This window comes from Chelonia mydas, chromosome 2 (assembly GCF_015237465.2).
Source record: "Chelonia mydas isolate rCheMyd1 chromosome 2, rCheMyd1.pri.v2, whole genome shotgun sequence".
Lineage (NCBI taxonomy): Eukaryota > Metazoa > Chordata > Testudines > Cheloniidae > Chelonia > Chelonia mydas.
In genome coordinates, this window is record NC_057850.1 from 41,921,275 (window position 1) to 41,945,434 (window position 24,160).

The 24,160-nt window shown below is 44.5% G+C and overlaps 2 protein-coding genes across 16 annotated transcripts in view; one reads left to right on the forward strand and one right to left on the reverse strand.

Moving 5' to 3' along the window:
* The window catches only part of NDUFAF6 (NADH:ubiquinone oxidoreductase complex assembly factor 6), a 28,726-nt gene extending 24,488 nt beyond the window's left edge, over positions 1-4,238 (reverse strand). For 2 of the 4 annotated variants that reach the window (XR_006288428.1, XM_037892255.2), the window contains exons 1-2: positions 4,034-4,238; positions 2,237-2,336 (exon numbers count right to left, since the gene is read on the reverse strand). Coding sequence is in view for 2 of the 4 variants with exons in the window: in XM_037892255.2 (XP_037748183.1) it covers positions 2,237-2,336; positions 4,034-4,212 (279 nt within the window). In the remaining 2 variants the exon portion in view is untranslated. Of the gene's footprint in view, positions 1-2,232; positions 2,337-4,033 lie in introns of all 4 variants that reach the window. The other 2 variants (XM_037892258.1, XM_037892259.2) reach the window with 2 other exon arrangements.
* Positions 4,239-8,856: 4,618 nt separating this feature from the next.
* Positions 8,857-24,160, forward strand: part of TP53INP1 (tumor protein p53 inducible nuclear protein 1) — a 69,383-nt gene continuing 54,079 nt past the window's right edge. For 7 of the 12 annotated variants that reach the window (XM_043539337.1, XM_043539338.1, XM_043539335.1 and 4 more), the window contains exons 1-3: positions 8,857-9,017; positions 16,178-16,423; positions 16,599-16,758. Coding sequence is in view for 7 of the 12 variants with exons in the window: in XM_043539330.1 (XP_043395265.1) it covers positions 16,696-16,758 (63 nt within the window). In the remaining 5 variants the exon portion in view is untranslated. Of the gene's footprint in view, positions 9,049-12,519; positions 12,820-16,177; positions 16,424-16,598; positions 16,759-24,160 lie in introns of those variants that run through there. The other 5 variants (XM_043539332.1, XM_043539331.1, XM_043539336.1 and 2 more) reach the window with 5 other exon arrangements.

Genomic DNA, 24,160 nt, shown 5'->3' on the forward strand with positions numbered 1-24,160 from the left:
AGCTGCAAGAGAACAAGTCAGATAGTGACATATCTATCATCAAGAAAACTGCCAGCAGAGCTTGGATTCCAGTGTTCAATTGTTTGTGATGATGTACAAAGCAGAATGTTAAATTATTTGCAGTTTGGATACCTTAGCATCTTGCAGGTTTGGGCACTAAGTGCCTTCCCGGTGATGCTGAGTTTTCAGCTCCCCAATGCAACCTACAGGCTCAGCATCTCACAGGGACAAGTCCCTAATAATTAACAGCTTGATTTTCAAAGGTGCTAAGCACCTTCAGCTTACCTGTGAATCAACAGGAGCTGTGGGCATTCAGCTTCTCTCAAAAATATGGCCATATATATCCCAAATGAACTTACACATGTTAGGTGAAATCCTAGCCCCACTGAAATCAATGGCAAAACTCAGGGAGGGGGAAATAATTGGGGCAGGATGTCACCCCGTGAACATAGCATACTAAATGAACAATTTTATTCTTTAAACATTTTGCCAAGTTATTCAGGTATTTTATAAAAACATTTCTAACAGTAAACTTAAAGTTTTAACTTGCTCTCCTTCAGTTCACCTAGATATGCAACAATTAAGGTTTTTCATCGATCATGCCTGTGTAAAAATCAGCTTCTCTCCAGTGGTAAAATTTTCCAATAATAAGCCGATGGCTATTTTATTTATGACTATAGACAAGCTGTTCACAGGAAGGGCCAACACCTCTGACAGAAACAAAAATGTGTCTAATATTCCACAGTGAAGATCAAACACTTTGCCCAAATCTTCCTATAAATTATAAAAGATTGCTTTGTTGTACATTTCACCTTAATCACTTGCTTTACCTATCACAAAAATCACATCTACCTCCTTCAGTTCAACTAGCTTAGTAAGCAATTTTTTAAATACTGCTACTAGATAATATTTTTATATGTATCACTTGGCAATTAAAATACTAAACTTCAGCAAGCTATTGCATACCAATATAATTCTTGTTTTTGTGATTAGCATTTGTTTTACTGCTCTTGAGATTTTCTTGTGCTTTTTAATCACAGATATAAAATATATTTTTACAGATTCAGCATTGCACTAATGAAACCCAAAGACAAGCAGCTATTTCAAATATTCTTCTGAAGGCACATGTATTATGAGACTGGGCTGAACCACAAAATCCAGATCAGAATCTGGATTTCAAAACACACAAAGTTCAGTTCCTGGACCAGTTTCACCTCAGAGGAAACCACCCCAGGGAATCACAGGTAGTGTTCCCACTGCTAGGGAGGGCAGCTTTAAATTATCCAAGAGTCCTGACAACAGAGGCTGAACAGGATTATGTTTAATCAGCACATCCTCTGGGCTGTTCTAGCTAGGCCTTTCTTGCAAACATCAACTTTTGTGGTTGCACTGGCAGTTTGTGGGTCACTGTGGTGGGGCAGATCTCCACCCCAACCAGGAAGGAGTTAAAGAGCTCCTCCGGGCAAAATCAGCCTTAACACAGCAGCACATCTGTGAGGCTTGTCAAGCCTGCAGATAAGCAGATCCTTAAAAGGGAGGATGATACTTGCTCAGTGTAGGGTAGCACTCCGAAGGAGCTCCCTGGCACCTTGCAATAGGGGTTGCTGACAAGGAAATGGATTGAGAGCCTTGGCTGCCCAAGCCCTCTCAGGAAAGAGAAGGGCAGGTACTTTTCTCTTTTATTTTTCTCATTGGCTTCCTGAATGCCTAGGGCTCTGCTTTTTTGAGGGCTGTGGAAGCATACTGACTTTTTGTTTGGACTACTTTAACTCTCCAACCAGGGGGCAGATGCCCTGAACAGCACAGCTGGAGGGCTGTGCACCAGAGACAGGAGTACTGCCCACCCTCTGCTCAAGGGGCCATTAGAGAGGTATAGCCTACTACAGCCATCTAGCAGAGGGAAGATGTAACCACTTTTTAAAATCTGCAGGCTTCCCTCCTGAAAGTCTGCCAAGTCTCTGCCAGCATAGACCTAGACATGAATCTGCCCCCAAGGTTTTTGGTTTGATCCTTTTCAGATAGGAGTCAGCTGCACAGTTCAGATCCAAGTTTAGATTCCAAGCCCCCTCAGTTTCTACAGGTGTTTAGATCTGGGGTTTTGTGGTGGACCATCTGTTTATCACCCTTTGAAACACAAAACTTTAATCTCAGCGTACAACACTTCTTTACGGTTCAACCTAGAGTCTTGAAATGATAGTTATAGTTCAGTACTTCACAAATCTATTTTAATACCTGCCTGGGCCAGTTCAACATTGAAGGCTCTCAGTGCAAAAGCAGAGGTGCGGGATTCTGCAGGCAACAATAGAGAACACAGAAACCCTTCATAGTCACGTTTCCTATATATGACAAACAAAAAGATTATAAATTTTATTTATAACTATATGTAAATTAAGCATTCTACTGGTCAGCACTGAACTTACTTCTAATAGGAGTGAATTGCGAGCTCAACTAGTAACTGTGACCAAAACAAAAATAGATGCTTTTATTTTAAACAGTTAAAAGAACAGATTTCATTCACTCCCCCTGGGAAGTAATCTGAACACCCTGTGCACCAGCAGGAGCAGCTGCGCCTTTGAGAATCAGGCTTTAAGAGATTTGCCCAAAGTCACAAAGCAAGTCTGTGGCAAAACTGCAATTACAGTCCAGATCTCCTGACTTCCAATCTTGTGTTCTAATGAAACCACGCTTACAGAGACTGGACTCTTTGGAGCTTGGCAGAGGACAGTTTGTTTGACCAGTGGAGTTTCTGGGTATATCTACTCCTGGAACTGGAGGTGTGATTCCCAGCTTGAGAAGACATACCCACATTAGCTCTGATGAAACTAACAGCTAAACATATAATATAGCTGCAGTAATGAGAGCCAGTGGAGGGGCTAGCCACCCCAAGTAAATGCCTAGGGTCTTGGATGGGCATGTACTCGGGGCACCTAGCTTCTCCCACCACTTGTGCTTCCATGTGTACACTCTATTTTTAGCATGTAGGTTCACTGAGCACTAATGCAAGTATGTCTCTTCGAACTGGGAATCAAACTCCCAGCTCGAAGTGTAGATATGTTCTTTTGTTTGTTTGCAATTCCAATCACAGCATGAAGTTTACAACTGTGGCATACTGACTATAGGTATCTAAACTGATGTAAAAAGAAAAGGAGTACTTGTGGCACCTTAGAGACTAACCAATTTATTTGAGCATAAGCTTTCGTGAGCTACAGCTCAGCTCACGAAAGCTTATGCTCAAATAAATTGGTTAGTCTCTAAGGTGCCACAAGTACTCCTTTTCTTTTTGCAAATACAGACTAACACGGCTGTTACTCTGTAAACTGATGTACACTCCTTTGGCCACTTGGGAGTGCCATTAAATTAAAAACAACTGCAGCACACAAAACCATACCATAAAATGCAGAGTTCTACTCAACTATTCTTATTACAAGCGGAATTCAAAACTGTCTATATAGTTAAGGTGCCTGTATTTTCATCCCTTGCATTCATAGGGTGAAGCTTTGCATTCAAGTTTCAGCCCCTAACTTCAAGAGACAGACATCTGGGCACACATTTACTCATTTTCATGAGAACTGTTGATCCCCTCCCACCCCATTTTAGTTACATTTGTTTCATATATGAGGTAAAAATAAGTGGGCAAGTTTTAACTATTTAATTATTAGTGTCAAGGCAAAAAGAAAAGTAGATTTGCAGACAAGCACTTTGTGGACGTAAAAACAGTAACTGGAAATCTACTGGGAATTTTCAGAACAAATCCCTGAAAGTACTTTGGGTGACCTTGGGCAGCTACTTTCTAAACCTGTTCTGGAGCCTGATCCAAAGCCCACTGAAGTCAATGGAAAGACACTTATCAATTTTAGTAGGCTTAGGATCAGGTCCTTAAAGGGCACTTTCATAGCTAATTACAGACCCAGCAAATGTTCCTTTGAAACTGTCTGGGCTGGGGCTCGGGCTCGGGGCGGGGGTTACAGGCCCCCCTCCCCCAAGGGGCTGGGGCGGCGGCTACATCCCTGCGCCCGCCCCGCACCAGACTCACCGCAGCAGCTCGGCGCAGTACTGCACCTCTCCCCCGGGGCCGGGCCGGCTGGAGGCCGGCGCCGCGCTCCCTCCCCAGACCGCCGGCCGCACGAGCCGCCCGCGGGCGCTCGGCCCTAGCAGCTGCCGGGAATAGGGCCCGTAGCGCATCCCGCAGCTCAGTGCCATAGCGGCCGCCATGCTGCCTGGTGCACCGCCCCTCCTGTCAATCACCCTCTGCCTGCAGTGCTGGTCCGTGCCGAGGCCTCCCCCCGGTCTCCAGAGCCGGTAGTGCAACACACTGCTTCGGGTGTGATTTGCTACCGGTAGCAGTTACTGATACAGTGGTGTTCTTATTTGCTGGTTTGTCCTAATTTGCTACCCTCTCACCTCTCTCGTCCTCTGGTCCAGGGATAGACTGTGAGCGATGGGGGTACATCTGCCTACTTTGCCCACCACTGGATACACTAACTTTCTGTTATATGCAGCCAAGAGAGTCTAAAGAAAAAACTTGACAGTGGTGGGGGATGGAATCATAAAGTCTCCAGCTTCCAAACAACCCTCTCTCCTGTATATATGTATCAATTACCTCTTAATAGAGTGAGGTCCATTTAAACATCATGTATTATGCAGCTTACACATATTTTCGATGAGTATTTGTTATTAAAATATAAATTAAATAGTACAATGACATGCATCTGCACAATGATAACAAAGGTAAATGATGACGTGCTAAGAGTAATGAAAATAACATTTTAAAAAGTAATCAATTAAAAGGAGCAAAAGTATATTTAAAATGGATTACAAGGAAGGAAGCCACAATTCAGGGAATCCCAGCAGCAGATAAGACAAATTTGTAAACTGCTATGAGACTTTATGCAGTCATATAAACTGATGAGCGATACTTTGTTTCTGAGAGGATATATGAAATAAAAAAGACCCTCTGACCAAATAAAAAAAACCCTCTGCCCCCACTTTTCCCCACCATATTTTTGCAAACACTGGTGTTTCAGTCCACAGGGGTATAACTGTTACCCTGTGCAGTGTTTTGCCCTCTGACCCCTGAGTTTAACTCCAGCTCCCCGATTTCACCTCTCCTCAGCCCCTATGCTAACCCTGCCTCCAGCTGCTTGAACCCTGCACCCAGTCAATTTCCATCCCCTGCTCAGTCCCTGGCCACCACCCCCCTCAAATTTGCCCCCTTTGCCCCTTTTTAACCCAAAAAGCTGTCCACAGAATCTGATGCCAAGTAAGGGTAAGGTGAAGGGCAGATGTTACTGAGTATGCTCAGTTCACCCTAAATAGCAAGTCAGATAGCAGTTTTTCACACTACATCTGTCAGGCTGCTAGGGCATTGGGTGTCTGTGTCTCTCTTCTCCACACACACACACACGCCCTCCCCCCCCCCCCCCACACCCACAACCCTAGCTCCCGCCTGGGGAGCTCACAGGCTGGATACCAATTGTAGGGCTGCTGAGAGCACAGGGAAGCCTGCTCCCTGATCTGTCACTTACACAGCACTCACCTCCCCTGCCCTGCTGCCAAATGGAATATACATGCTATCTAGGCATTTAGTTCAATGGGAGTTCTCTGCACCTGTATCTAGAGGCTCAATTTGGACCTTAGCCCTTACCTACTGCTTCTAACACCTTCTAAGTGCTAAATAAGCTAATTCTTACATCCTCCAAAAGTTCTGTGTGGCTTGGAAGCTTGTCTCTCTCTCACCAACAGAAGTTGGTCCACTAAACCAGGGGTTCTCAAGCTTTTTCTTGCCGAGGCCTCCCCCTAACATGCTATAAAAACTCCAGGGCCCAGCAGGGGTGGGGAGTTGGGGCTCTGGGCCAGGAGGGGACCTTGGGCATAGGCATAGTTTGACTTCTATTTTGGGGGTGGTGGAAAGGCTGATGGGACTTGGGCCAACTCCATACAGCAGGGTCCAGGGAGTGAGCACCACCTCCCTCCCTGACTCACCTCAGCAAGTCACCCAGCCTGTCTGCGTTGTGGGGGGCTGTCATAAATATAAAGGGAAGGGTAACCACCTTTCTGTATACAGTGCTATAAAATCCCTCCTGGCCTTTTACCTGTAAAGGGGTAAGAAGGTCAGGCTGGCACCTGACCCAAAATGACCAATGAGGGGACAAGTTACTTTCAAATCTGGAGGGCGGGGGGAAAGGCTCTTGTCTGTCTGTCTGTGTGATACCTTTGCTGGGAGCAGATCAAGGATGCAAGCCCTCCAACTCCTGTAAAGTTAGTAAGTAATCTAGCTAGAAAATGCATTAGGTTTTCTTTGTTTTGGCTTGTGAAATTCACTGTGCTGGTGGAAATGTGTATTCCTGTGTTTGTGTCTTTTTGTAACTTAAGGTTTTGCCTAGAGGGATTCTCTGTTTTGAATTTGACTGCCTGTAAGATTATCTTCCATTCTGATTTTACAGAGTTACTCTCTTATCTTTTTTTGTTCTTCTAATAAACTTCTGTTTTTTAAGAATCTGATTGGGTTTTTTGGGTCTTAAAAATCCAAGGCTGGTCTGTGCTCATCTTGTTTATTCTCAAGCCTCCCCAGGAAAGGGGGTATAAGGGCTTGGGGGGATATTTTGGGGAAATAGGAACTCAAAGTGGTCCTTTCCCTGATTGTTTGTTAAATCACTTGGTGGTGGCAGCATTTACCTAATCCAAGGGCAAAGACTTTGTGTCTTGGGGAAGTTTTAACCTAAGCTGGGAGAAATAAGTTTAGGGTGTCTTTCATGTGGGTCCCCACATCTGTACTCTAGAGTTTAGAGTGGGGAAGGAACGCTGACAGGTACCGTAACCAAAAAATATAACTCAAAGAGGGGACTCAGCTCAAAACATTTGAAAACTGCTCAGGGTGCAGGCAGGAAATAGCTAGGAGCTGTGTGCCGGCAGGGAGGGGGAAGGTAGGGGCTTTGTGCGGGCAGGGGAGTAGCTCAGGGTGCAGGGAGGGGGTAGCTAGGGACCGTGTAGGGGCAGGGTATAGCTCAGGGTGGAGGCAGAGGGTAGCTAGGGAATGCACCGGCAGGGTGGGTAGCTCAGGGTGCAGGCAGGGGGTAGCTAGGTGCTTTGTGCGGGCAGGAGGGTAGCTCAGGTTGCAGGGAGGATAGCTAGCGGCTGTGTGCCAGGAGGACTCCCCCTGCAATGGCTGTTCCCAGAGGGCTCTGCTGGCCCAAGAACCGGGTCCCCTGTTCGGGAAGCTCTTACCAGCTGTGTGAGCAGTTAAAGAGGGCTGGGAGCTGAGGAACAGCTGGAACCCTGGGCACCAGCAGGAGATGTGGGAATGCCACAGCTGCCCACTCCATGGCAGTATCAGCCAGAGGAGCAGCTGCCCCACACTGTCTGGCTCTAGCTTCCCACCTACAACCTGGCCAGAGGACTGGGCCTGAGGGGTTCTGGGGGAGAGGTGGTGGTGAGGGTGGTGGAGTTGCCCCCGGATTGCCCCACTCTGGGTAAGGGACTACAGTTTTGGGGGGCCAACACCCTTGTGCCCCCCCAACTCTGCTCATGGGCTCAGGGCTTCTGCCCGCAGGGAGCTCTGGGGCTCCTGGCTTCAGCTCCGCACTGCTCCCGGCTTCGGGGGGGAGGGCAGGCTTTAGCCCTGCGCCACTCCCAGCTTCAGCCCCACAGGGGGGGCGCCAGGGCTTGGGGCACCTGGTTTCAGCTGCAGGGCCTGGCGGACCTGCTGAAAGGGCTCGGGGGTCCACGGACCCACAGTTGAGAACCGCTGCACTGAATAATATCATCTCACCCTCTTTGTCTCTAATCCCCCATGAGGGTGAGGGAATCATTACCCCTATTGTACAGATGGGGAAGCTGAGACAGAGAACTTAAGAGAATTGGGAGGCGGGACAGTATTCACTAACCTCATCTAACTTGAATCAAGTTCTAGGTCTTAGTCTTTATTTTCAAAGCACTCCATGACCTGTGTCCACAACATCTAAAAGATCCTCTAAAATTCTGGGATGAAGACTGTGGTTGATATGCTTGTCTGACACAGTGGACCTCTCTACAATAAAAGTAAAGCTCATCTGTGCAGGAGACAGAATTCTCTCCAGGGGCAGTCCAAAACTGTGGCATGAACTCCCCAGGAGCTAAGGACCATCACAAACCTGACCACTTTTCACTCCAAGTGCAAGTTCTTTTCTTTGACCTTGCCTTCTCTCATATAAACACATAGCAACAGATGTGTGTGTGTCTATATATGTATATGAAGAAGACAAGACACTCCTGCAACAAGAAACTTCTCTACAGATTCCTATCCCTCTGGGGAGAGCATGAGAGAATAAACAATGTGTGATAGATGGGTATTCAGTATGCTTAATGCACTACTGGAAGGTGCTCAGAGTGATGAGCATGGTATTAAAACCTATGTAGAATAGAAGAGTTTTCAGTTGCTCAGTTTGAGGCACATTGGGCCTGCTGTTTGGAAGTGTGGAGTGTTACTAAAGAGCTCTGTAAGTGTGTAAATAGAGAATAGATAAAGTGCCAGTAGATGGCACTCAAAAGTGAGCTGTAACTCAAAAAGATGTAGCAGAGTTCTTGTAAAATCAATAAAACTTGTGCACTGCAAATGGTTTCCTCCGGCAGCTCTTTGTCAGCTCTCAACAGTAGGTACTCACAGTTCTCAGTGCTGACAACTCTCACAATCTGATCGTTAATCTAGCAATTCTGGTGGTGGTGTTTTGATTTTTTTCACCTGTCCCATCCCATGAAAACAGAGTGAGAGGCTGCCACCGCTCGAATTTTCCCTTATTAAAAATGGCCACCATCTCCTATGATTGCTAATGGGGCTGAAGCAAGCAAGATGGCTGCCATTTCCCTACAGTCTATCCGCATCGGGAGTGAGGCTGCCCGTAATAAAGTTGGCTGCCACCTCCCACTGTTTTCGGGGAAGTTGAGGCCATGCTCTCAGGAGTCACCGCTGTGACACGCTATGGTCCAGGGGGCTAGACGGGACATGCCCGGAACTGTGAGGCGCAACAGAGACACTGGGAAAGGTGAGTGGGAAGCAGCAGGGGGATTGTGGAGGTAGGTGTGGGGGGCTGCAAAGGGTAGTGATGGGGTAGGAGATGGAGAGGGCAGAATGGCTGGGCCGCAGCCCGGGGGTACTGGTGGGTGAGGGGAGTGTCCTCCAAGCAGCCCCCTCAGTGTTGCCGGCTCTCACGAATTAATCGTGCATCATGGATTTTGCCGCCTGCAGGAGGAGCTGTTGCAATGATACAAGAAGCAACTCTGGTCCCACCATTTGCAGGGCTGGGCAGGAAGGCAGAGCTCTGTGCAAGAGCCTCTGGGCTATGGACATGACAACAGTTCTGACACTAAGCCCTTCCTTCAGATATGGCTCCAGGGCTGGAGAGGAAGGAGTTGGAGAAAAGCAGTTGTTGGCCACCAGGCGGAGAAGACCCAGGGGAGTGGGGAGTCAGGGGAGTGGTGCCATAGGGTCCCAGATAAAGAAGTGCCAGGGCAGCAGGAGGCAAAACAATGTTGCTGAGGGGTCAAGAATACAGTACTAGGAAATGCGTGGCCTCCCTTACCTCAGGGGTGAGGAGAGGGTAAGTGAAGTCTCCATCTGGGCTGTCAAGGAGTGGTGTGCATTTCTGTGTGCATTAAAGGTTGAGTTTTCAACCTGAAATTATCACACATGCATTGGCAGAGGAATAGAGCGGAGTTGAAAAGTCTAAAGCATGATTTTGTTTTAAAAAAACTCATGATTGCGGGGGGGTCTGGCTCATTAATTTTTATCTCTTGAGGTTAGCAATATCAAATTCTATTTGAAATCTATGGGACCTGGGGTCCTCAACAAGTCTAAAAATTGGTCCCTACGTGTTTGAGATTGGGCACACAAAAACAGAGACAAAATTTGTAGCCATTTTTGAAAATTTGTATGTGATTTGTTCAAATCTATACAAGAAGCCAGTGGCAGAACTGGGATTAGAATTCAGGAGTTTACGGCACCCACTCCTGAGATCAATCCACTACATAACATAGCAATTATGCCTATGAATCCAAAACTGATCTCTCTACTCCTGATCAAATCTTCTCTTTTTAGTTTTTGTAATTGATAATCCCTAGTACTTTATCTGGGATGACCCACCACTACCTTCAGTTGTGTTCCTTGTGTCATATTATGGGATTGGGGCCTTGGATTATGAACTCTTGGTGGCAGGAACAGTTGTTGTAGGCCAATAATACTCAGACCTCACTGGTTCAGGAGCCAAATTAGCAATTAGCATTACCGAAAAGAACCACAGTAGTGCAAATTCATTGTTTTATTTAGTATAGCACCGTATATTAATATTTAAATAGTATGACAGGGAAACTATTTATTTAGCTTATATATAATATAAAATTCTCATTGCAAAATGACTGTTATTAATAACATAGTAAAAGCATCCTGATTGGTAGTAACTTAGATTGGTTAATTAAATCACACAGTGTTTTAATATTATGTGTAGCAAAGAGCTGCAGGAGACATATTAAAGAACCACTTGCAGCTGGGCGCCTCAGTCTGAGTATCACTGTTATAGGGTATGTCTTCACTGCAGAGTTAATCTGAGTTATCTACACTGGAGTTACTCGTCTCAAGTTAGCCTAGGGCAAGTTTGAGCAGCCACATTGTAAAATAACACTTGAACCACTAAAAAGAAAAGGAGTACTTGTGGCACCTTAGAGCCTAACAAATTTATTTGAGCATAAGCTTTCGTGAGCTACAGCTCACTTCATCGGATGCATGCAGTAGAAAATACAGTGGGGAGATTTTATATACACAGAGAACATGAAACAATGGGTGTTACCATACACACTGTAATGAGAGTGATCAGGTAAGGTGAGCTATTACCAGCAAGCGGGGGGGAGGGGAGGGAGAATAACCTTTTGCATGCATCTGATGAAGTGAGCTGTACTACAAACGGTTCCCTTCCCTTCCCTTCCCTTCTCCCCCCCCCCCCCCCCCCCCGCTGGTAATAGCTCACCTTACGTGATCACTCTCATTACAGTGTGTATGGTAACACCCATTGTTGCATGTTCTCTGTGTATCTAAAATCTCCCCACTGTATTTTCTACTGCATGCATCCGGTGAAGTGAGCTGTAGCTCACGAAAGCTTATGCTCAGATAAATTTGTTAGCCTCTAAGGTGCCACAATTACTCCTTTTCTTTTTGTGGATACAGACTAACACAGCTGCTACTCTGAAACGTGATCCACTGTATCTACATTAGTGCTGCACTCACTAGTGTGTGGCACTAGGACTTGTGGGTGTATGTCCTACAGTTCCTTGCACTACAGTAAGATGAGACATTCTATACTTTCCCAGTGAATTGTGGGAAAACTTGTCTGCCCTTTCTGGGTACACAGAGGACGTTGGGGGAAGGCATTAGAGGGCTACCAGCATTCAAGTGGAGCTAGCCTTCATCCATATTTCAGAGTGGTCAAATTAGCTCCTGATGAGTTATGGTTAAGGCTGCGAGTTTGTCACGGAAGTCACGGATTTTGTGACTTTCTGGGACCACTGTGACTTCCGCAGCGGCCGGTGTGGCTGGCCTGGGGGCCACCTAAGTAGCTCAGGCAGTCCCTTGGCCAGCCACAGTGGCTGCTGCTGGGGCAGTCTTGGGCCACCGCACCCTCCACCCCCAGCAGGAGTGTAGGTGGGGGACTCAGAGCTGGGGGTTGGGGCCTGGGAGTGGGCAAGGGCTCTGGGCGGTGCTTTACCTCAGGGGGTGGTGGTAAGGGGTTCCCTTGAAGCGGTGACATACCTTGGCTCCTAGGCGGAGGTGCGGGGGCTCTGTGCGCTGCTGCTGCCTGCAGGCACTGCCCCCTCAACTCCCATTGGCCGCAGTTCCCGGCCAATGGGAGCTGCGGAGCTGGTGCTTGGGGCAGAGGCAGCGCACAGAACTGCCTGGCCATGTCTCCGCTTAGGAGCTGAGGGATGTCCCCACTTCCGGGGAGCCATGGAGCTGGGTAGGGAGCCTGCCAACCCTCCCCCCACCCCGCCCCCAGCACCAACGGGCAGGGTGGATTTGATTTAAATCAAACTGATTTAAATCACTGGTCAGGAAGACTCGATTTAGTCATGGATTTCTACATAAAAGTGCATTCTTGTTGGTTGGTACAACCTTAATGCATATTTCTCACAACTGAGAGATAGATGTAAGTTTCATTTTTAGAAGGTACACACTATACATTTTTAAACAGTGATTTATTTTGAAAACTTTTCAGATTAGTTTTTCAGCTATTTCAGAAAATGAATGATTGTTTGGTTATTTCACTTACCAAAGGTAAATGAAGCAGATATTTATTAAGTCGTTGGGAGGTGAACTATCTCCAATTCAACAGGTTAATCATTAATATATGGAGGTTTTTCTTGCCATGCTGTATTAGGAGGAGAACATCACTAGACAGACATTTAAATTTTTTTATTTAACTAAAACAACAACGTTATATATTCATATGCTTGTTTTGTTAAAATATTGTATGATTTTTTGAGTTTAAACATTCAAATTTTTTAAAATCAGGTTTGTTTTTGTTAAAATTGTTTTAAACTCAAATAGTTAAATGAGATTTTTTAAAAAAAAAAATTAAATCGACTATGGCAGCCAGGTCAACATAAGAAACTTAAAATATTGGCTTCTGAAGCTAACTCGGTCATCTTCACCCTCACTTTTCTGTTTGTTCATAATCTGGAAAAGAAAAACAAGCTTTCCTGCTTTTTCAGGTCCCAAACGATTTCTCAATTTGGAATGAATTAGTCCAAAGGAAGAAAATATTCTCTCTACACTGTCAGAAAAAGCTACTGCTGTTAAAAGTGAGATTATCACGTCAACAGTCTCTGAATCCAAGTGCTTAAGTGACTTCCAACAGTTCACTGGTGTGACTTTCTTTAAAACATCATCAGCAAACCTATATTTCTTGAATGGTTCATCCTTAGCTCTGAAGCTTATTATAGTTGGCATTATGGAGGGATGATTGCTGGATGTCCATGTCGTAGTCAACTTCTCTTCTTCTGCAGTTAAGGTTTGACCCTGGTACTGAGTATTGAGAAAGTGCTTGTCCCATTTGTTTTTTTAATGCTTGTAATTTAACTCCTGTCATTGCATATTTCTCTTCTTAAGATCTCACTCAGTTCCTTCCAAATTTCAACAGCATCAACAATAAAACGACTATTTCCCTGCATTTTGTTCAAGGCTACAGAAATAGGCTTCCGGGTACTTAGCATGTGTTCAACATTTCTCTTAAGCCCAATGTTGACAACTTTGGCTGTGACTATGAACAAAATTGCGAAAAAATAGATGCCACTAACTGTCATCAGATTAGGCCAGTTCTTGATATAATTCTCAAAACAGTCCACTACCGAGTTCCGTCGCACATCTTGTGGGAGAGTTAGCTTGGTTCCTCCCACTTTTTTTTCAGAGCAGCTGCTGCAAAGTGGTTGTTACGGAAGTATTTTGCAATTTCAACTACATTAGCCTTTATTTCTGGAACACTGAAGTCTTTGGCTAGGAGGTGTATCAAATGAGCACTGCAACTATATGTTGTTAGCTTGGGACTCTTTTTCGCTCTCTTTATGGATACATTTGCAGCGTTGTCTAGTACACAGCTTGGTCACAGACATTTGAATTTTTTTCAAAGTTTGTTTATAGCTTTTACTGCTACTTCTTGTAAGTATTCTGCTGTGTGTGCATTTCCTGATGTATCAATTGTTTCTGTAAGGAAGACATTCTCTTTTGTTGTCACACAAGCACATACAACAGGATCATTGCGGACATTGCTCCACCCATCAAGACTCAGGTTAAGAATTTTCCCTCTAGACCTTTTGCATGCTGCTCATTTTCTCTTTCATATGCTTTATCCTGCAATTTGCCTGCAGCATCTGCTCTGTTGGGTGGACTGTATCTTGGTCTTAATGACTGAATCATGTTAATGAAGTGTGGGTTCTCAATCATACGAAAAGGAGAGTTTGTTGCATAAACAAACCGGGCGGTTTTTTCATCAATAACCTCTTTTTGTAATCTGCTGGTTCTTATTACAAACTTATCTATGGTTGTTTCTGGATGATGGAGATTTTTTTTTTCTTCTTCTTTTTGCTACAAGTGATATACTGTGGCTATATGACATACATAATGTGACTGAAACACCACCATTGGCAGATAACTCTGAAACTCTAGAAAATGATGGTGGTCTTAAAGGTGGGTAGTCTTCAGAATCCTCTATGTTGAGGATGGCTTCTCCTAAACAAAATAAGTCAATGCCGTTATTTCATTATTATTACCATACTGCTCATTTAGTATTACTCATTGGATTCACTGACACTCAGTACTACTTTAAAAGTGAAATTGTAAAAGGAAGATCTGCCTATTTCAGCTATTTACTTTTTTTTATCACAACTGCATCTAAAATGGTAGTACCATAGAGTAACAACTATATTTTTTTTGTTCAAACGTGAGAGTTCAAGAATAGTCCAGAAGGAAGACAAGCAGTCCTTAAGAAAGAAGTATAAAATAAAAAAGAAAAGGAGGACTTGTGGCACCTTAGAGACTAACAAATTTATTTGAGCATAAGCTTTCATGAGCTACAGCTCACTTCATCAGATGGCTTATGCTCAAATAAATTTGTTAGTCTCTAAGGTGCCACAAGTCCTCCTTTTCTTTTTGCGAATACAGACTAACACCGCTGCTACTCTGAAACCTGAAATAAAAATTTACCAACCTGAAGATCCTACATGTACATTTCATCATCTTCAGTACAGCTTCCTCCTGAGATGGAACACTTCCCATGATGATGATTCATTTGGGCAACCAGGCCTTACATTTCTTTGTTGCACTGTTGGCATTTTGCACGCACGCACGCATGCCTGTCTGACCCACAGGTAGAGGAACTTCATTAAAATATTCTCAAACTGGGTCTCTTTTACAGCCTGCTACCATTATAGGTTTTCCCTTCTTGTGAGAGAATGGTATGGTAGATCTCAAATCAACGAAGGCTACACTCAAACCTCAAGACTTCTGGAATATGCTGCTCAAACAGTTTCACTTTTGTTTGTACTGCCTGTCCCTCCCTTCTCACGTTTATCTCTAGACTTCTTCTCCTTGTCCAGATCTATTCCACCCCCAACAATCTTCCATTCATTGAACTTTCTGAAACTTTGCACTTTTAGAGAGAGGTAAGGGATTGACTCTGTGTATACAAATTTGCAGAGGGACAATAGGGTTCAGGTCTTATTTCTCACCTCTCTATATTTACGTATTTTAAAAACATTTTTGCTGTTAACAAGCATGTTATCTCTGGAGACACAAATCCACAGCAAAACTAAGCATCTCTGATGGTATCTTCTAGACTGAGCACTGAGTCCCATTGGGTAGATAGAAAAATTAACCTAAATCTGTACAAAGGCCCCTGGGACCCATAATTCATAAACTGTTGGAACTCATTTACAAAACTTTTCTTAAACATTACATGAATATATTGTCTCATACTATAGAATTAGAATGTACAGTCCCTATTCCATTATGAGATATTCCTGAGCTATAATATCTTAAGTAAATCTATCTTTAGATTGGATTTTTTTTATAAAAATGCTATTTAAATAAAAATCATTTATTTTTATCCACTCTGCCGGTGCGGGTCCCAGACCGCATGCCGCCACCCCCCCAGCACCCACAGTGCCCCCTTGGGCTGCCCCCTCATGACCCTCCCCCAAGATTTTAGTCGGGGTATATAGTACAAGTCATGGACAGGTCACAGGCCGTGAATTTTTGTTTACTGCCCATGACCTGTCCATGACTTTTACTAAAAATACCTGTGACTAAAACGTAGCCTTAGTTATGGTCACTCAAGCTTTAGCCTCTACCCCCTGATGGGCCAACCTACTCGATTTAAAAGCACCATAACACTAAAGTTAAGGGTGGGTGGGTGGGTGGATGGGACTCAAGTTAGTGGCAACATTGACTTGAGTTAAATTTTCAGTGAAAACAAGCCCATATTCTGTGGTTTGAAAAGCATTCTTTACATTTGCAATGCAGTATAATTAAAAATAACATTTCTGATCCTATTCCCAAATTAATCACAAAATAAGATAATGGTGATATTTATGTTCCTATTCCCAACTCAGTCACAAAATAAAGTAACAGTGATATTCCTGTTGGATTTAAAATCTCTTGTGACAGGGTGTACCAGGCCTTCACGGCCCTCTGTTGGAAGCTGTTGACTGGCTGTTCTGTTGCATCCTGCCCTAGGAAACAGTCTTGAGAGGAAAAGAACAGCAAATATTCGACCTCCCAGCTTGCCCAGAAGAGTAGCCGTTTTGGAAACCATTTAGATTTGGTCCTCCAGCAGCTAGAAGGACTATGAGCCAGCAGCAACCAATCAAGGCCCACCAGACTGAAATAAAAGAAGCTGCCTATTATCAGCAAGTAAGTTTGTGGCTTGAGCCGGAGGAGTGAGGAAGGATGTTCCTTAGACTATTACTAAAGTGCCCTGGTCTGGTCCCAGGCTATAATCAGTGGCAGGAATTCAGAGCGAATCCTGCTGACCCAATTCAGGAGAGGAAATTTAGCTCCAAAGGGTAAGAAACTGTTTTGTTTATAGTTGGTCCAGAATGGCAAGGAACTGTACCCTGGAAAGGTTTTGGACTGTGTGATCCGGCCAGTGGGCTGAGCCACAGAAGACCTGCAGAAGTAGGCTGATGGCCTGCTGGGAGCTGAAGAGTGGGAGTACTATGTCTGGATCCAAGGTGGTGCTCAAAGAGGTAAGTCCAACCCACCACACCTCAGTTTTAATATTATGGAATATATGCACTGTGTAATGTTACTTCCTGAAAATTTCCACAAACATTTTCTTTTCTTTCCTTTTCCAGTAGAAAAGGAGTTGGATAAATGGACAAATCTGTATTTCAGTGAGAAAAGCAGCAGAAACACTGTTTTTACAAAAGGAACTTTCATCTTCTTAAAAGTATTATAATTAGCAATGTTTCAGAGTAGCAGCTGTGTTCGTCTGTATTCGCAAAAAGAAAAGGAGTGCTTGTGGCACCTTAGAGACTAACCAATTTATCTGAGCATAAGCTTTCGTGAGCTACAGCTACAGCTCACGAAAGCTTATGCTCAGATAAATTGGTTAGTCTCTAAGGTGCCACAAGCACTCCTTTTCTTTTTGATAATTAGCAATGAAATCTTATAAAAAAAGATATTAAAATGATTAGCAAGTCATTTTAATTAGGTTATTGCCATTTTGATATTAACAAGAAAAGAATAAACTGAGTGTCTTATTAAATAGTGTTCCAGCCCTTATTCTCAGTGCATTGAATTTTGTGTCTTATGGTTCTAATTATAGGTACAGTAGTTTCCTTTAAACAGAGACATCACATATCCTGTATCAGCATTGGAAAAGGTACTTCAAGACTGTATTGATACTAACAAGTTAGCCCTTTGTATCATCAAATAGAGTGAATGGAGTTAATCTTTCAATTAGTTGCATTTACTTTGAACACATTAAAAGCATAATTGGTGAGGAGGGACTTCTACAAAATGGTTTTCAGTGATATCATAATGGAAAAATTTGCAGGTCCTTTACTCCTCAGTGATCTTGCTTCATCATCCTGTTTTCAATATTTCAAAAATATTGCTATACCTGATGCATTCTTTTTACAAAAAAAAAGAGTCTCATAAAACCTCTACACCCTCCAATGTCCTCAGATCCATTATTGTATTCATTTGGCCAAAATGCTGGTGACAAGAATGACTGACTGGTAAATCTGGGAGTAGAACTGTGTTCTAAAGTAGGCAGCCATGTGCTGTTACAGACCTGATACTTCTATATGTAACATTAAAACTATTCAACCAAAGCCTTAATTGATGCTTAACTTACAGGAGTGCTCTGACAAAACATGACCAGCAGCAGTAGTTTCACTTATTTTAACTCCCTAATAAACTAATACATGTAATAACAAAGACACTTCTAAGCCTAGTGTCTATTTCATATAATGTAACCTCTAAGACTTTAATTACAGAGTAGCAATCTCACACTTTCAAATCTATTGCTAGAGTTCCAAAGGTTGGAGCAGTTAATGACCATCGTTGTCACTGCATTATCTGATTGGTGGTTATGGCAAAGCCATAAAATATGTGATGCTCTCCGGGGCAGCCCCGGTTGTGAGGATCCTCACCACTTCGTGCCCTTAGCGTCAAGGAGTCTTGTCTCTGCTTGTTGTGGATTAGCTCCCTAAAACCAACGGTCTCTGGCAACATAACCACTACCTTCCAGGCGTCTGCAGACCTCGCTCTCTCTGTACAGGTAGCAACAGGTACACATCAACCCTTCCCCCTCTTTCCTGCCCCCTATGCCCTACTCAGAGCATTCCTTGCTGTGTCCAGCCCCTTATCCACTGAACACTCATAGTGTTCCTTTGGGAATAGCAGGCCTGGTAATTCTAACACCAGCTTTTAATGTTCAACTCAGGACCAGTACTTTGCTTAACACCACATATATATTTATAGTGAAAACAAGAATAAGTTTACTATCAAAGACTCGAGATTCAGATGATAGAGAATAACGATATTGGATACAAATGGTTATATATCATACAAAACCATAACATGAGACCAAGTGTAACAAGAGACTTAAATAACAGGTTAACTTCCTATCTAAAGTTTCTCACCCAAAATTCTCTTTAACACTTTTTTTCAACCAAGGCTGGCTGAGACCCAGCCATAGGCAGCGGGTACAATAGGCCAGCGAAGGCTCCGCCTTCCCTAGCACAGCCGCTGCTGCGGGATTCCGGGTTGCATATTTTTACTTAGTATTATGCAGTTTCCGGGGCAGCTGAGGAGGCGGTATCTGCTATTCAGCTTTCTGGGTTCATCAGTAATCTCCCTGGACTCCAGAGAGTTTACTGATGAACCCGGGAAGCTGAATAGCAGATACTGCTTCCTTAGCCACCCTGGAACCTGCATGGCACATATAAAAAGCTCAGCGTTCTTCTGCTGAGCATCTGGGGATTTTGGGAGGGGGAAGTGTGCTACATTTCTCAGTCTCTAGCCAGGGCTGCTCAGGCTGGCCTGGAGCTGGGGTGGCTCGCGTAGCAGAGGCTGTGTGATCGGGTTGGCCGGCCCGTGGATCAGCCCACTAGCGCTGTTGGAGCCGCTCGGGTCAGCCCACTGGTGCAGCTGGGGGAAGGGGCTTGGGGTTCCGGCCAGCCCAGGGGGGCTTCTCCAGTTGCGGGGAGGGCTTTGGCCATGGGGGATGGGGCCTCATGTGAAAGGGATGGGGCCAAGGTCTAGCCTCCCTGAAGGAGGGGTCCACCCGCCGCCCATGGGCCTAGCTTTCATTAATACAAACATGTCCATTTACTTTCTTTGTAAGGATACCCGGGTGACTTCTTTCTATTTTACAAATACCCTCAAAATTCATTGCCTTTAGTCAGAGACAGGATAACAACCCTCTGCACGTGTCTATTTTTTTTCCTCTGCCCTCTTTTCCTGTTGATTTCACATCCTAGTGTACATATGACTTCGTATGCAAATAGGTATCCATTGTGTTGGCTTACAATGCTTAATTTACATCAAGACAGCGAGAAACATTTCTTATCTGCAATAACCTGTTTTTCACCTTTGCTGGTGAGTAATACCTTGATACAGAGTCTAAGAATATATTTTTAGTATACAGTATATGCATACATTTCACAATGATATTTATGAATCATGTGTCCCCAGATTTCATTTGAGACCTCAAATGGTAGTCTTTGGTGAACCAGAATCAGGATATTCTTGTAACCCCTTCGCCAGGTTAAGAGGTTCTTGGGTCACAATCTGCTCAAATTCTTCCATGAATTTTTTTTTTCCTTAATGTCATAACTTTAAGCATATTTAATATTTGCTAAAGGTGCTGGAAAATGAAGTTTGCAATTTATCCACAGACCCTGAGTGTAGCACTGCCTGCTTCCATGCCAATGTGTCTCAACACTGACCTAAAGAAATGAGAAAATAGCTCCATTCTCCATATCCACTGAAGTCTTTGCTGAGACTGACTACAATGGATTAGTCCCATAGTTGGCAATGAGAGTTACCAGTGCTCAGAGGCACTCAGACTTGGCCCTTTTGGCAATTTTTTGTGGTGAGGGATGCAGCATCCTTCGTACCAAACTCCTGAGTCACTTGCTGACATCCCCACTACCTCTCTGTACCCTTCTTTTGTACATTTGGCTACTGAGTTTTAAAGATCCTGTTAATCTGTCTTGTACTAATATGATATGCTTTGGCAAATATCCTTTACGTTATTCAGTTAGACCTAGACATAAACAATTCTTGGGTGTGTCCTAGTTCCACTTAGACTGTGCCAAGGGCTGTCATAACTTGTGCCTAGTGACCATGACCCCAAGGGGCCTTTTGGTCAGCCAGAAGGAGCCGGAAAGCAGTGCCACTCTAGCCAGGCCCTCTGTGTACCCTGAACAGGGCAGCAAGTAGGAGTGGCACAGAGCCTTACACTGACTCTGCCATTCAGGGATTTCCCCCTATGCAAGAAGAATTCCTGGGTTACCTGGCTCCATCAGCTGGGGCCACACACACGTCCTTTAGACCTGATTTTTTTTTTCTTTTTTCTGAAACTCAGCCTGAAGAAGATATCTTCTTAAATTTTGAACGACACTGTCGAAGCTGCATGTGAGTTATAGTCAATTTAACATGTGTGACTTCAGGGGGGGAGAAAAAAGTTCCTTTTCTTGGTGGGGGACCTAACACTCAAAACCATTTAGGATTTGAAACTTCTGTGTCCTTTTCTCCTAATTAGTGGATATTAGGGTTGCCAGGTGTCCGGTTTTTTACCAGAATGTCCAGTTGAAAGGGGAAGCTGGCAGCATCAGGTCAGCACAGCTGTCCAGATGCTAAAAGTCCAGTTACCTGCAGTGACTGGCCTCCGCTGGAGGTCACTGGCTGCTGCTGGAGCCTAGATGAGTGGCTCTGCTTAGCTGCTGCTGCTCTTCCTGCCCCCCAGCCTGACAGAGAGAACTGGCTGGCTCCCAGACCGAGCTCCAAGGTAGATACTGGTGCTGTGTGAGTGAGAGACATCTACTCCTGGTTTCTCCAGCACCTCACTCCGGGACCTCCAGGGCCCTTCGCTCCAGCGATGGACTCCACCCTGCTGTGCCCTGATTTCCCCACCCCAGCTCCTCGATCTGGGGGCTGACCCCTGCCATGCCCCAATCTGGCAGGCTCTGCGTTCGCTCCTCCAAGCCCAGCTCTGCAGGCAGCAGGTGAGTCCCAGGGCAAGGGGGAATGAGCAACGGGGGCAGGGGTGAAGAACGAGTGATGGAGGGGCAGAAAGAGGTGGGGCAGAAGGCAGAGCTCAGAGGAAGAGGCAGGACAGGGGCGGAGCCTTGGAGGAAGGAGTGGAGCAGGGGTGTTTGGTTTTCATGGATTAGAAACATGACAGCCCTACTGGATATAATGTTTTAAATTTCAGATCAAGTTTATTTTAAAGTATTGTTAAAGATTTTCCTACCAAGTTGTTAATTGCCAGCAGCTCCAGTGCCAAATTTAGTTATCCATGAATGTGTGATGAAAAGTACCACTTAAGTGACAAAGTATGTCACCATAAACCTTCATTGATGTTATCTTCCTTCAGCTCATGCAGAACCTCTCTTCTCCTATTTACTCCCCAGCAAATGTAACCCTTTTAGTACAAGACACTTTCACCCTAACTGAGTTTAGGGCCTGATTCAAAGCCCATTGAAGTCAATGGAAACACTCCCATTGGCTACAATAGGTTTTTGATCAGGCCCTTATTCCCCAGCAGGTGTAAATTGAAAGTTACTCTGTAATGGGAACTTTAACAAAGATTGCTTGGGAACTAAGTAGGTATAGTTTCCTTTCTGGAAAGGCTCACCATTCCGCCAACTTTTTCTGAGTAATTTCAGTGAAGCACAGAATGTTGCAGCATGAGCTATACAAATGGCTCTTCAATCGTCATAGGTTCAAACTGTGGATGACTAGACGGTTGTGCAAAAAGGATATTTGTACAACAAGATTATATAGAAAATGAGTTGCTGTCATCTCTAGTACAAAATTTGACCACCCATAATGAGGCAATTAGGGCAAAATTTTAAAAAGTACTCAGCAATTGCAATTAGGATCAGGTTTTCAAAACAGCCCAGCTCCCATTTAATCACCTAAATAAGGGCCAGGCTTTCAGAAGCACTCAGCACTCCATGTACTGAGTTCTCTTGAAAATGTGGCCGCTAATTTTGATGTCTAAATGGGAGCTGAGCTCACTTAAACATTTGCTCTCAAAAGAAATCTGATGAGGTTCAACAAGGATAAGTGCAGGGTCCTGCACTTAGGACGGAAGAATCCAATGCACCGCTACAGACTAGGGACCGAATGGCTAGGCAGCAGTTCTGCGGAAAAGGACCTAGGGGTTACAGTGGACGAGAAGCTGGATATGAGTCAACAGTGTGCCCTGGTTGCCAAGAAGGCCAATGGCATTTTGGGATGTATAAGTAAGGGCATAGCCAGCAGATCGAGGGACGTGATCGTTCCCCTCTTTTCGACATTGGTGTGGCCTTATCTGGAGTACTGTGTCCAGTTTTGGGCCCCACACCACAAGAAGGATGTGGATAAATTGGAGAGAGCCCAGTGAAGGGCAACAAAAATGATTAGGGGTCTGGAACACATGACTTATGAGGAGAGGCTGAGGGAACTGGGATTGTTTAGTCTGCAGAAGAGAAGAATGAGGGGGGATTTGATAGCTGCTTTCAACTACCTGAGAGGTGGTTCCAAAGAGGATGGTTCTAGACTATTCTCAGTGGTAGAAGAGGACAGGACAAGGAGTAATGGTCTCAAGTTGCAGTGGGGGAGGTTTAGGTTGGATATTAGGAAAAACTTTTTCACTAGGAGGGTGGTGAAACACTGGAATGCGTTACCTAGGGAGGTGGTAGAATCTCCTTCTTTAGAAGTTTTTAAGGTCAGGCTTGACAAAGCCCTGGCTGGGATGATTTAATTGGGGATTGGTCCTGCTTTGAACAGGGGGTTGGACTAGATGACCTCCTTAGGTCCCTTCCAACCCTGATATTCTATGAACATGGATGCTGTGCTCTTTAAAAATTTGACCTCTCTGAAGAGTCCTCCTCAGAACTTAATGGAGCCTTGATAGGATGTCACTAGTTTGGCTGCCCCTGCATGAAAGTGCAGATGAAGCAAGAACTGTTCTTTGTTCCATTTTGTTGCCTGCGGTGACACACGGCAAATGGCAGATGTAAATGCAGATATTTGAATGGAATTCACAACGGGTATATGGTTTGGTTTGGTTTTTTGTTTTTTAATCAAAATCTATTAGTTATTAACTCTATTGTATGCATCCCTTAATCTTGCACCTGTTGTTGTTACATAAAAAAGCCTTGAGGTGATCTTGCCAAATGACATGGTCTGGCCAGATAAAAAGTGTTAGCACTTCCTAGCAAGAAGTATGCACACTAAAAAGCACAGGTGAGTGTAAGTCTAGTGCATGTGCATTGAAGAATTTTCTAGTCCGCAGTATGTAATGGGGTGGCACATGTACCCTTCCTTTCTTCAAGTGTTTTGTGAGGGTATAAAGGGCTGAGCTGCCCCACCCCACCCATTTCCTTCTCACTGCCTGTGGTATATGTTGGAGCAACTCCCTTCAGGATTTACCTCTACTTTAGTGTTACTTACTTAGGTCTACAGGATGCTGGGAGGGTGGGGAAGAGAAATCGTCCCCTCCCTGCAGTTGCTGGCAGTACCAGCCTCTATAGCTGACCAGGGAGGTCCCTGGGCTTTAAGAACTGCCCATCCTGTGAGGCAGTCATGAGTCTCAACAACGGACAAGATATCTCTTCTCCCTCAGTGAGGGGCATGTCCTGGAAAGCTGGTGCTTCTCAAAATGGACCAAGCGCTCAAAATAGAGACACGCGAGGGCTTTTTTCATTGAACAGGCAGTGAGGTTGGTCTCTGATCCTGGGCTCCAAGCACCAGGAGCCCAGAGGCAGTCAATCTGCCCCAGTTTCAATGTCAAACTACTGAAGAGTCACTCAGGCCTGCGGCTTCCTCATCTGGGAAGCTGAGACAAATTGGACTTAAAGCATAAGTCCTGAAAGGAGAAGATCTGAAGATCCTCCTCTCTGGATCCGACTCTAGGGCTGCATA